Raw genomic sequence first — 12,877 nt, 5'->3', positions numbered from 1 at the left:
AGTCCTCTGTCTTTACACCCTTCCCCAGACTCGAACACTCCCAAACATCTCGAGACTCAGTACAATCAGCTTGCGCGTTCCGCCTCTAGGCAGGACACCTTTACTTACTGAATTACATCTGGAGGAACCCACGGCTCCCTCCAGCCACTTCTATCTCCAGGTACTGGGGGTGGGGGGGTGGGGAGAAGTAACGGCATTGCTAGCTCTACTTTTGAAAAGTTCAACACACACAGCACGAAAAGTTCATTCAGAGGCATTTTTCCAAACTTGTAGTTAATGCAGAGATGACACTCAACAACCCCTTTTATGGTCGTCTAAGTAGGGAGACAAAAACCTTAGCTGCCGGACCACATAGTATATTACAGACACGGTATAGGTCATATGTGTTTATATATGGACTTCGCTGCTTGTAAAAGCAAGGCAGCCAGCACCTGGAGGGCAGCAGAATCAGGTGCCTGACAAACATGTATTCTTAACTCCTAAGCCACTTATTTGACTAAGAAAGTCCTAGTGGTGGAGTATTTGAAAGCAGCGAATGAATCCTGTACTGAGTGGCAGGGAGGTTTTATGAATCGAGCTCTTAGGCAATTGCATCGAGGAGCCAGTGACAGCGGCTTAAAAATGCTTGCAAATTGGAAAAACACAAGTCTTGAAGGATATAATTTTGCTGAGAATGGAAACTTGAACTAGGGCCAGTGATTGGAAACGAGAAGTTGGCATGAACGGCAGCAGCCAAATTTACCTAAAGAGACTTCACAGCACCGAGTATAAAATCAGAGTTTTACAACATGAAACCCCAAGTCCAAACTTCGCCCACGAAAGCCCTCTTCAGAGGAAAAAAATTGGACATGCAGTTGCTAGAAAGTTTCCGCTTTCCGTATATACAGCATGCATTTGTTAAATTATCCGAATATCTTGCAGGGACAGCAAGAGTTGTCAAGCTCTTTTTCAGAAGAACAAATTAAACTTCGCTCTAACTTTGACTCCCTGAGCATAAGTGCAGAGAGTTCTGGGACCTTAGCTCCAGAGATCATATTTAAAAGCTTTAATATCATCTCAAAGGTAACTCTTCATATGTGGCTTGCCTTATAATAAAAAGTCCTGACAAGTTACACACACACACACACACACACATGCACGCACAGACACAGACACACACACACAAACATGGTCTTAAAAATAAAACATCTGCACCTGCAAAAAAAAATTTTGAAAGTTCATATCCACGCTCTATAGCCCTTAACCATCGATAGGATTTAAAGGAATCTTCTATAATGATACCACTGAAGCCCTGCAGAAGTGGAGGATTTAGCATAAGTACCTTGCAATAGTTTCTACTCATACAGATATCTGTGCAAAGGCACCCCTCTCCCGGAGCTAATTTTTCAGATCCCACAGAATTGCATATTCAGCAATTTATAAATAACTCCCAGTTCCGAAACAATGAAAATTCTAAAGTGAATAACATTTCTAGGCAGAAGCAAACAGTACACAATTTAAAGAAAATTCCCCCAATGACTTCAAAGAGTAAGAAATATTTACCTTCAAGAAATCACAAAAGCAGCACTTAAATAATTGGGTTGGAAGACTGCTGATTTTTCCCATTGCTTCTGAAGTGCAAAGTCTGGAAATGAATTGGTTAGCAGGAATAATGAGGCAAAAAGAAATCCAGAGAGATGGGAGATGTTGAGAGCAATGTCACATTTCAATTTTGAGGACTTTATTCCATTGCGCAGGCTCTATCTGCTCTGAATTTAGCAGTGACAGTGAGATTTAGCAAACAGAAGAGGGATTTAGAGAAAATCCTCACATTTATCTACAAAACACAGACACTGTAGACAGGAAACAGCTGGGGGAACATTTGCCTTCTCTCTCTCTCCCTCTTCTGGCAAAGTTATCGAGTAAGGACTTTTTTGGGCATGGTGACAAATAACATCATACCTTTGCATTTTAAAACTAGAGCACAGAAGCATTTTTTTTCCCTTAAAAGAATGTGTGTTAGTGACAGGGTTCGCAGACATTAATATACGGATGCTGCCATAGAAAATAAGGATCCGTCCTCTGATTAACTTTCTCCTGGGCACGGAGAAACACACATCTGCTAATACACCTTACCAGTATTAAAGGAACACACAGTGGAGGATGGGTGAGCGTTTTCATATTCTAGAGCAAATGCAAAATTAAAAAAAAAAAGAGAAATGAAGAAAAAACCCATCTCAAGCAAACCCTACAGGTTTAACTCTGAAATGACCGGGGTGAAGTAGGTTGAAAGACAGCACCGGGGTGACCCCTTGTCCTACTTGCCAAGCAAGGAGAATGATCTCATTTCCTAGAACCTAGGAAAGGGGCAGGCAGCGTTGCAATTGGCTCCCTTTAGGACTGTCTCATGGTTTTTTGCCCGCGACAGGGCAAAGACTTTGCTGAACTGTAAAGCCAACTGAAAAAATAATTTTTTTTTCTTTCCTTTCTCTCCTAGGCTTCCTATCACCCGCCCCCACCCCCTGCCCCGGGGGAAGGGCACCTGAGGGGCAAACTATTTTTCCATTGTTCATGTTTTTCTGCATAGCTTGAACATGTGTGTGTGTGTGTGTGTGTGTGTGTGTGTTTTCTTTCTCCAATTTTTGTGTATTCTAAATAACACCAGCTGGCTAGCAATAGCCTCTCAAGGGTTATGATGTCATTCAAATCCCTCAACTGGATGAGTGGCCGGCAACATGGTCCAAGCCAGCTGTTTTGCTATTTATAATGTATACTTGCCTTTGCCATTGAGAATCAAGTTCTGATCCTTTGTCAATACGGTTTGTACCAATTGCTCTTCGGTTTTGTGAGATAGTAGATAAGAAAGTGGATTATGAAATGAGGTTGCAAAAGCCCAGATCAGACATAACACTTTCCCTAGATGTCTATCCAAGCTTGGTTTCCCAGGGCGGGTGGAAATAACCTGGACTTTGCATTTCTCTCTCATGATTCTCAGGGGACTCGATGAGACTGATGCAACAATTAAAAACAGAGGCCTGCTGGATACCTTAGTCTGGACCTTCATGTTGTCCTGTGGCCAGAAAACTGAGTGCAGAGTTAAGTGCCTTCAAAGGAAAACCTGGTTGGTTTTGAAAGGGAGCTGCATTTGCTTGCGTCTTCTCTGTAGTAGTTAATAACTTGTGCAATGTTTACCTTCCAAAAAGAAGGATTAGAAATCTGGAGTTCTGCTGTTTCGATGGTGCATTTCATTCAGTTGCATTGAGTAAATGTCTACTATGTGCCCAACAACATGCACCACAGTCAAGGCCCTGCAAGGGCTTTCAGCTGAGTGGCAGAGCCAGAGAGGACAATGTCCCTGTCATGTGGTGGGTATGGACTCTTTTAAAAACACAAACAGTGCACAATGAAAGGGAATAAGAGACTCTCCAGAAAGACAGGGAAGTGAAACTCTTTTGAAAATCCAAAATGAGGGATATGTCACAAGAACATGTAGGGCATGAGGCTGGGAAGTTTTGGGAGATGTGATTTGACCTGTAGAGTACACAAGTACGCATTGTCAAGAGGTGGCCTGGGAGGCAGCTCCAGGTAGGTGGGCAATTCTTGCCCCTAAAGAGCAATTCAAACCTTCCTTTAATGAGCTCCCCTTCCTGCAGTTACTATATGACTTGATACACCAAGCATCTTCTCTGCCACCTCTGTGGATTATGCCCTTTGTGAAAAACAAAGTCCATGCTTTCATGGACTTTGAGGATGTGGATTGCGTTAATCCAAAGACCTATTTCTATTTCCCAGGTAGCGAGAACTGCATTTTCCGAGCGTGCGGTCCGGGGTTGGCTAGAGTCTTGGCACGAAGGGCCCTACTCCACCGCTGGGCACCGTCACAGGTGAAGGCCAGGATGTTCTCCTGCCATCTTAACGGATTTTAATCTTGCCAAGATATCCTCGAAGCTTACTGCATTTCTGTAAGGCCGTGGCCTGATCTGACGTCTGCCCCTGGGATGCAGTGTGCACGGATTGCCTGTTCCCCAACCATCCTGTGTGAAAAGCTCTTTGGGATACAGAGCACACACTGTACCATCAGACACTGCACTCCTGCCATATCGACATGCCGACTCCCAGCCTCTTGGCTTTATAACCCCAATTACCCTTAAAGGATAATTGGGCTTTAATTTATGTCCCAGTTTTTATGTCACAATCAAAGAAAACTGAAATTTCAGGGAGTCGTAATTATCATCAGCTGTGCTGTGGCAACATTCCGATGTGAGCTCTCAGTTTCCAATAGGGAAAGCAATTTCCTGAAGCGATTATTGTCGACTCCAATAGGGAAAACGGTCTGTATTTCTGGGTAGGGCAAGCCAGCGACAGAGCAGGGCAATAATTCCTAGAGAAATGGCCATTTTCTTGGCTAATTCCAGGAGTCAGTCTGAAAGGGAAAGGGGCAATAAATGTGCCACATGATTACCTTTTGATAACTGAGGGCTGTACCTGTTTAGGAGAAAAAGAAAGGAGATGTATCTGTTACTAGACAGACCAGGGTGGTAATAAATCTAAGCCCAGGAAAAGTCCGGGTCAGTAGTCTCAGGGAATGAGGAACCTGCAGAGTCAGTCTAAAATTACTAAATGAGGGCAGCCCCGGTGGCCCAGCAGTTTAGCACCGCCTTTAGCCCAGGGAGTGATCCTGGAGTTCCAGGATCGAGTCCACGACGGGCTCCCTGCATGGAGCCTGCTTCTCCCTCTGCCTCTCTCTCTCTCTCTGTGCCTCTCATGAAAAATAAAATAAAATCTTAAAAAAAAATAAAATTACTAAATGATTATGTCGTCTCCTGCCTGGAACAATCTAATGGTTGGGTATGGGAAGCATGTGCCACCAAAATAGCTAACTGCAAGGATGCGCTCATCATGAGAACATCCACTCCTGGAAACTCAGAGATTCACAGTTTCACCTTTTGCGTGTGTAATGCCTGTGTGATATAAATAACTCTCCCCTAAAGCGGTCTTCTTGAGTAGCGTATTTGCATAAAGCTGCTGCCTCAGAAGACTTCTGACACCTTTCTTAAAAAAAAAAAAAAAATTAAAAAAAAAGAAGGTTGTTCATCTCCTTAGAGAACAGGCTGATTGAGACTCAGAACTGGGTGGGCAAGGCCCAGTCTTGTCTTTGTGCTCCAGCCGCGTTCCCAGCGCTTGGCCTGCCCACCACAGGGGAGCTCACCCAGGAGGCAATCCTATATCCACATACAAGGGGCCTTGCTTACCATGTGGCTCATGAACGTCTTAGCTGACTGTCAAGAAGAGCTCAGAGTGGATATTTAGTGGGAAGGAGACTTTGGGATCAGATAAAGGGTGAGATCTAAGGAGCTAGGGCCACCCACCAGGCAAGGAACTCAGGCAAGTCCGGGATGTACATCTTGGATGGTGATCTGTAGGGACAGTCGGTCTGGGAGTGTGTTCTGCAGTGTTTGACATCCAGGGCTTGTCGATTCAGAATGTAAAAGTCAGAGAAAAAAGAAAAAAAAAAAAAAAAAGCCAGAGACCTCAAAAATACAACATGCGGCCCACAAGGGCACCCATGTCAGCTGGGAGAGATCTACTGGGAAGGAGCTCTGTCATTCCTCAGAAAGATCTCCCGCTCACAGGAGCTGCTTGAAATCCGTAAAGGAGCATTTTCCCCACAGCTAGGGATACCAGCAAGAGGGAGAAGAGGTCTTCTCACTAAATATATCAGTGCTTCCTTTGCAACATCACACTTGGACCTTATTTCTTCTAAAATGTTAGAAGGACCAATGCTGAAAACGGTCAGAAGTGCAACTGCTGTGGTTTGGGGAGCAGAAGAGCTCTGGGTCACGGCAAAGAACGGGTCAGTGCAGGGCCGAGGGCGCTTCGGGGGTGGGGGAGCCTGGGGCTGAACGACAGTGTGGAGGGAGGCACCATCCCAAGCGCCCAAATACGCACTTTTCTTTCGGAATCGAAAACTGTGCGCGCCGCCTAGTGGCCCCGCGGGTGGGCGCCCGCTCCTGGCCTGCCCGGCGCCGGCGCCCTTGGAGGAGCTCCGGGTGCAGACACCCAAGCCGCCCTCCTCCCATCTTTACATCTGTCGGAAATCAATAAGCTGCGTGTTAGATTCGCTGCGATTCAAAACAAAAACAAAAACAAAGCAAAACAAAAAAAAGGGGGGGGGGAGGGAGCTCAGGGGAGAAAAGATGAGGAGTGTCAGCGAGGGCAAGACTGTCTTCCCCGTGCCTGCAGTTGCAAAGCGGAGCTGTTGGTTTGGGTCCAAACCGTTTTGTTGATTTAATCAAAGTCTGGAAAATAAGTGATGATACCAGTAAGCTATTTCTAAGTGCAAACTACGGTAGACTCTCTTGAGAGTGAATAGGGAAATGAGGAAGGGAGCATTGATGGATAGAAAAATGAGTAGTTCAATGAAACAAATTTAGGGCCTTGCACGTGGGTCTCCGTTCCAGTCTCCCTATCTGCTCTGTGCTCATCAGTGCTCAGAATGTGGGCTTTTATGCGAACGGTCAAAGACAGGGCATCAAAGAATCACACAGGTGTGGAAGCGGCTTCATGTGCAATTCTTTCCACCCTGGTAACAGGGAGAAAAATCCCAGTTGGGCACTAGCAGCATGTCTTCCGTGCTCCTCCAACACTGATCTTCCGGTTTGATGACAACAATCAAAAAACAAAAACCACGGACCTTAAATCCAAAGTCTTTGCATGCAGTGGTTTTATCCAGAATTTACCTGTTTTCTTTGCATGGTATTTATTTTTAGGGATGACTTTTTATTTAGGGCAAGTGATGCTGTTTTTGAGGTAGATAGTTTAAAGCTCAGTTTTAGAATCTAACTTAGTATGTAACTCTTAAAAAATCGATTTAAGAAAAAAAAATTTAAGTAAATACTATTACAGGTGGTAATAGTTATGACCAAAAAGAAAAAAAAAGTGTAATTGGTATTTGAATGTCTAGTGTTTGGGAATCACTGTTGTAGAACATGCCAGAACATGTTGGGGAGGAAAGTACATAGCCACAACAAAGAAGCAGGGAACAAAGACCCTGCATATAAAAAATACCACCATATAAATGTATTCATTATGTTTCTTGATAATTTAAATACCCTCTAAGCTCATGCTCATTTTTATTCTAGTCTTTCACAGAGATTAGACGTGTTGAAAAAGGTTTGGGGGAGTGAGTAGCAGTTGCATTAGGTCTTGAGGCATGAGGTCATTTCCAAGATGACGAGAAAATAGTAAAGGCTGTTCTGGGTAGAAGGAACAGTATGGACAAAGTTGTGTAAGAATGAGGAGGTTCCCAGCATTGGGGCAATGTGGGCAATGAGGCTGTAGCTGGGCTCTCAGATTCCTGCACTCTGGAGGCCCTTTGGTCTTTCCCTTTCCTCATCAGTTAGCCTGTGCTTAGCTGGAAGACTGGAAGACAGTCTTAATTTGCTCACGATCCCCTTGTATAAAAATATTTGTGTGTAGCTGAATTTGTGATGTACTCTGAGAATGGCATTGTGCCTCAAGATACGTATGGAACAACAGACCTGGGTTATGTTACAACATCGGTTAGTTTGAGAGAAAGGCTAGGTAAGAACTGAGATGTCTACTGGTCACCTGATGGTCTTGCCAGAGCTTCCATTTTGAAAGATTAAGTTGTATTTCTACTTTGGTAAGTAGATTTTAATGGAAAAATGAAATAATTATGCTTGAAAAAGATTTTGCACACTGAAGGTTGAAGCAAAAAGGTGTTGTTTCTGGTGAGCCTGAACTTGCTAGGAAGACTAGTTCATCAGAGCATCCCACTCTTCATGTGGGTCAGTTAGGGAAGTTTTGCTCTGTTCTTTGACAGCGGGAAACACAGCCTCCGGCCTTAATTCTTTACATAAAGAAGTCTGCTAGGGAACATTTCAGACTACTTCCTGTTAGGGTTCCCTGCATGAATCGCGGTTTGAGTAATCAATTGAAGAGAAGATACAGACTCCAGGGGATCATTGGTAATGATCCATGTGGTAAATATGTACCCTTGATGACTGTACCATATCCTCTGTCAAGCACAGACCCTTGATCATGGAGGGCAAGTAGGCTGTGAACACATTGCAGGCACTCAGCTATGTCTACAACACTTTGCTCCTTTTTACAACACCTGGTATAGTCCTCGGCTTCTTCCAGAGCTCAAAATAAATATTTAAACACAGTTGTATTGATCAGAATTCTCCAGAGAAACAGAACAAATAGGATCAATTGATTGATCTCTCTCTTTCTCTCTATCTAAGTTTATTTTAAGGAATTGACACACATGAACATGGAGGCTTAGCAAAATCTGCAGGATGGGCCAGCAGGCTGGAGGCTCAGGGAAGAGCTGCAGTTTGAATCCATAGGTGATCTGCTGGTAGAATTGTCTCTTCTTCCAGGGAGGCATTCAACTAATTAGAGGAGGCCTACCTACTTCATAGAGAATAATCAGCTTTTAATCAAAGTCTACTGATTTAAATGTTAATTTCATCTAAAACTTACCTTCACAGAAACATCTAGAATGTGACCAAATATCTAGGGACTGAGGCCTAGCCAAGTTGACATATGTATTAACCATCATATCACTGGTTCACTCACTGGCCCTCCCTCACTAAAATTAAGCAATAATAATATCACCTTTTCCCAGTTTCAGAAAAGAAAACTCAAGTTAATGCACTATATTTTCCAATTCTAAGCTTTCCTTCCATATATTTTTCTTAAGCCTTTGACTCCTGTACTCACTATTCCCTAATAATTGATAGAAGGAAGTCACAGGGCACTTGTCATCACATTTTATAAAGATGCTGCTCATTGATGTCAAAAAACCCCGTTTTTTTTTTTTACCACTAAGAGAAACAAGTGTGCATATAACACACGTGTACACACTCATACACCTTAAACACATGCACGTAATCACACACATAAACATCTGTGCTTAGTTTCTCTAGATAATAAGAAATGGATTCATCTCTTTATTTAAAAAATAGCTGTTTAGATCACTGGAGAGAAGTTTCAGGCTCATGGTGGTGTTTGGGTAGGGTGATGTCTTCCCTTTTGGCAAAATGGGGAGAGAAGTTTCCTACAAGCTTCTGCCTCCAGAACCTGACTCCATGCCTGGCTTTATGGAGGGTGGTGGCCCTTTCAGTAGCTGGACAAGTGATTTTAACTGTCTTCTTAATGCTTTTCTGTATTTTCTAATTATCATTATGTTCTATATTCAGCAGGTATTACTTTTACAGTCAGGAGGAATCTAAAAAGATATTAAAAACATCATTGATAGGTGCTATCTGTCCTTAGTTTTGACTGAATATGTAGCGTATATGTGTGCTTGAGTGGATGCCCATCTAGTAATTCAGTTTACCTTTGCAAATCTTTTGAACTTCTCTGATTACTTGGTCTTGGCTTGTATATGTGCTTGCTCACCAAACCTCACCCTCGTTCTTCCACCTTCCATCATAATGTTTAAAAAAGCTCAGCCTCTTCCTCTCAATTTGCCCAACACTGTTCTAGATTGGATCAATGAATTCCTGGAATATGCCGTGGGCTTCTCCACAGTCCTCCTTCAGGTCAACCTAGCCAGTCCAGGTTTCTGAAGTCATCCTCCTCCGATCCCATGCTCATATGTTTCATGCCTCCTCAGAGTCCGTTGGCCATGTCTTTATCTCTCTCCTCCCATTCAAAATGCCCCCTTCTTCAGCAGCGTCCTCTCTTACTGATGCCCATCACGGCTTCTTCATAACCTGCTGTTGTTTACCAGAATATCCCTAGCCTCAGCATAATGCTTGATTTTTAATGGGTTCAATATATATTTGTTAATTAATAATCATAATAATCACTAGCTTTATTGAGTATATGTTATATTCAATTCTTTACTTCATGTAACTTTAATTGTCTCAAGTCTCACATACCTCAATGAAATGCTTTATTTCCACTTTCATTTCAAAGTGTCTGGTGCAGTTCTTGGAACATAATCGGATTCTCAAAAATATTTGTTGGAGGAATGAGGAGAAAATTGAGTTTGGAGAATGTAATGATTTGCTTAATGTCCCATAGCGGGTAAGCTACTGAGCCAGGATTCAAATTCAAGCTGGTCTAATACACAACACTATACGATTTACACATCTTTAGTAGCTGGATGATCCTTTTCAGTATTTTTTTGTGTGTGTCACCCCTCTATCCCCTTCGTAAAATGTTGTCTTTCATTGCTGCTCAATAAAGGGATAATTAATTCTAAACATGGATTTAGAGCATTTGTAATAGTGATTTCCAAAATAGCTAAACATTTTTAGAGATGAACCCTTTGGGCAGAGTTTGACTACAGCCATGTTTGGAGTATTTTAGGAGAAATTAGCAAAGAAAGATTATGCTTACTTCCAGCCTGAGCTACTGCCTCAGAAACAGAGAGAAGAAAACAGGTCCCTATAGATTTTTCACTACTATACTCACTCACTACTATACACTACTATACTCCCTCTAATAAAACAAAGTAACCAAAGTTGCTTAAAGAGACAATTACTCTCAAGAAGTAAAAGGTACAAGAGCTCAAGACAAAAATTCAGGCAGAGCTTGCCTCAGACAGGAAGCCACTTATACTCCTCCAATTGTAATAAGAACAGGGGACAGATTTTCTGAGATGTAGATGTGGGCAGCTGCAGTAAAGCAACTCCCTGTCAAGCATCTATCTACTGAATCTTACTCTGATTTATATAAATTGTGTTTCAATGAGACATAAACACCTTAACATTTCCTATCTAAGGGTAATTTATGGTCAAGTTTGTAGACTCTTAGAGGTTAGGGCAAACAGGCTCAGTCTTTGGTGTCTGTATTTCTTAAGGTTAGGGAAACATCTACAGGTTGTTCTGGGATAGAGACAGCATATTCCTCTCAACCTGCCTTAGAACCAGGGCGGCTAGAGGGTTCTCAGAAAGTTGTTACTTTACCTGCCTGGCAATTCCCAAATGGAGCTCAGGATGGACTAGGGACAGTTCCTGAAGTCTTACTGACTTTTCTCAATTCAAAATAGGATGGTTTGACTAGACTGTATGCTCACTAACTAGAATTTTGGCCTTTTACTCCCAGTTATGCTTTGTGTTTGTTTACATCCTCCTGTCTTTCTGCTCTTTTCCTGGCTAATGAATACTAGCTGAACTAGTTCCCTTTAATCAACTGCTCTCTGGCTTTCCGTCCCTGATTCTTCACGAGGAAGATGGTGACTTCAGATTTGGATCTTGCTGAGGCTAGATCATTGCCAATCCAACTGGCAGGCCCTTCCCTGCTTGGGTTCCCATCAAGGTAGCTATCCCATATCCTGGAATGGCCAGCTTCTCTGCAAGATGCCAAGGCTGTTAAACTCACTCCATTACTTTGGAAAGCAAGAGACATCCAGAGGTATTTGTAGCATTCGCAGGGTTTGGAGAGAGGCTGGGGCTGCTAAGGGAGGGCATCTGTTTTTCCCAAAAGGCTATCTAGGTCAAGTTTTCCAACACCTAAACTTTTCCTACCCACTCACTTTTGTGGATTTTTCAGATAAAGCAAATGTTGTCAAACCAGACAATTTGCCAGGTGTTGCCCCCATGGACAGCCTCAGTGGGGCAAGTGGCTCTTGTGACCCAAATCTGACCAATTCTTAGGACCCAAACACGAAATAAACAAAACATGAAACCCAACGTTTGTGAGGAATGAAGGGAATCTTTTCAGTGGGAGAGAAGAACCAAGAACAGATGGTAAGTGTAGTCAGGAATAACCAGACAATAGCAATTGTCATCATTTAGCACCAACGGTGATAAATTTGCTTTTTTTTTTTCAGTTTATACATAATAATTCCACAGGATCCTCATTGAGTCCTTCTGAAAACTTTTAGCAGCAACCATGCCGCCAAACATGCCAAACCCAGGGCTGTGTTATCCTACACCAAGGGATTGTCTTTATGAAAGTAGAGCCATTTCTGAAACATGGGACTAGAAGATGCAACTTCTTAGTTGGGCCATTTCAGCCACCCACACTGAAGCTGGAGTCACCCCAAACTGGAGACAACATTCTGCTATAACTACTCAACTCTGCTGCCTTAGTTAGTAGTTAACTACTAAAATATGCTTACATAGCTTAGTGTCAGGAAAATGGGCCATTTGTCCAGAAAATGAGCAAGAAATTCCAGGGCACGGCTGACATGGGTACCCTAAGTTACAGCATCATTTTGAATGAGACTCTTATTTACTTTTTAAAGTAAATATCATGTGGCAAAATCATGCCTTATACAAACCAGCTGAAGTGTGTGATGTAACCATGTTAACACGTTTTTATAGTCTTGGAAGAACGCAACAGGATTGGGTCTATCAGTAATCATGTAAAGAAGCCGAGTATACATTCCAGATGTTCATTATGTCCCAATCATCTGCTGGGAGCAAAGTGGAGGCTTTTTCCCTGCTCGGGAAGTCTGATTTTAGTAACTGAGACAGAGACACACTTGAAATATGATATGTGTGGAATTATAATGCTAAATCCCATAGTTCCAGTTAAGTAAGTGTATGTGTGCAAAACAAAACAAACATGTAAAAAGCAGTGGGAAAAAAGAGAAAAAGAAAAGAAAGAGCAAGCAAAAGCGATACTGAAGGATCTTTCCTCTGAGACCTTTCCTAGTTTAGCCTCACAGCACCATGCTCCTTTCCACCGTCAAATAGAATCTTTGCTGGCAAGGTCTGGGGCATGGTATGCAAATGCAGATGGAGATCACCTTGACTGTATCACTGAGTAACCAACCTTCATTAAATCAGACCTTTCAATGTCCTGCATGATCAGAGTAAGAGGTTTTTATTTGTGGTGTTGCTAAAGTTTCAAAATCTCCTCCAAAAGGAGAAATTCTAAGCAACCTCTACAGTGTCATCTTAAAAAG

General features: G+C 42.6%; 1 protein-coding gene across 2 annotated transcripts in view; it reads right to left on the bottom strand.

Annotated features, from left to right (window-relative positions):
* IGF1 (insulin like growth factor 1) overlaps positions 1-1,846 on the bottom strand; it is a 78,885-nt gene extending 77,039 nt beyond the window's left edge. The window contains exon 1 of one of the 2 annotated variants that reach the window (XM_055336562.1): positions 1,543-1,846. In XM_055336562.1, the coding sequence (XP_055192537.1) occupies positions 1,543-1,605 (63 nt within the window). In that variant the 5' untranslated portion in view covers positions 1,606-1,846. The remainder of the gene's footprint in view (positions 1-1,542) is intronic. The other variant, XM_055336563.1, reaches the window with a different exon arrangement.
* Positions 1,847-12,877: the final 11,031 nt, after the last annotated feature.

This window comes from Nyctereutes procyonoides, unplaced genomic scaffold (assembly GCF_905146905.1).
Source record: "Nyctereutes procyonoides isolate TBG_1078 unplaced genomic scaffold, NYPRO_anot_genome, whole genome shotgun sequence".
In the NCBI taxonomy this organism is placed as follows: domain Eukaryota; kingdom Metazoa; phylum Chordata; class Mammalia; order Carnivora; family Canidae; genus Nyctereutes; species Nyctereutes procyonoides.
The sequence above is the reverse complement of the archived record's forward strand: the minus strand, read 5'-3'. Positions and strand labels throughout refer to the sequence as shown.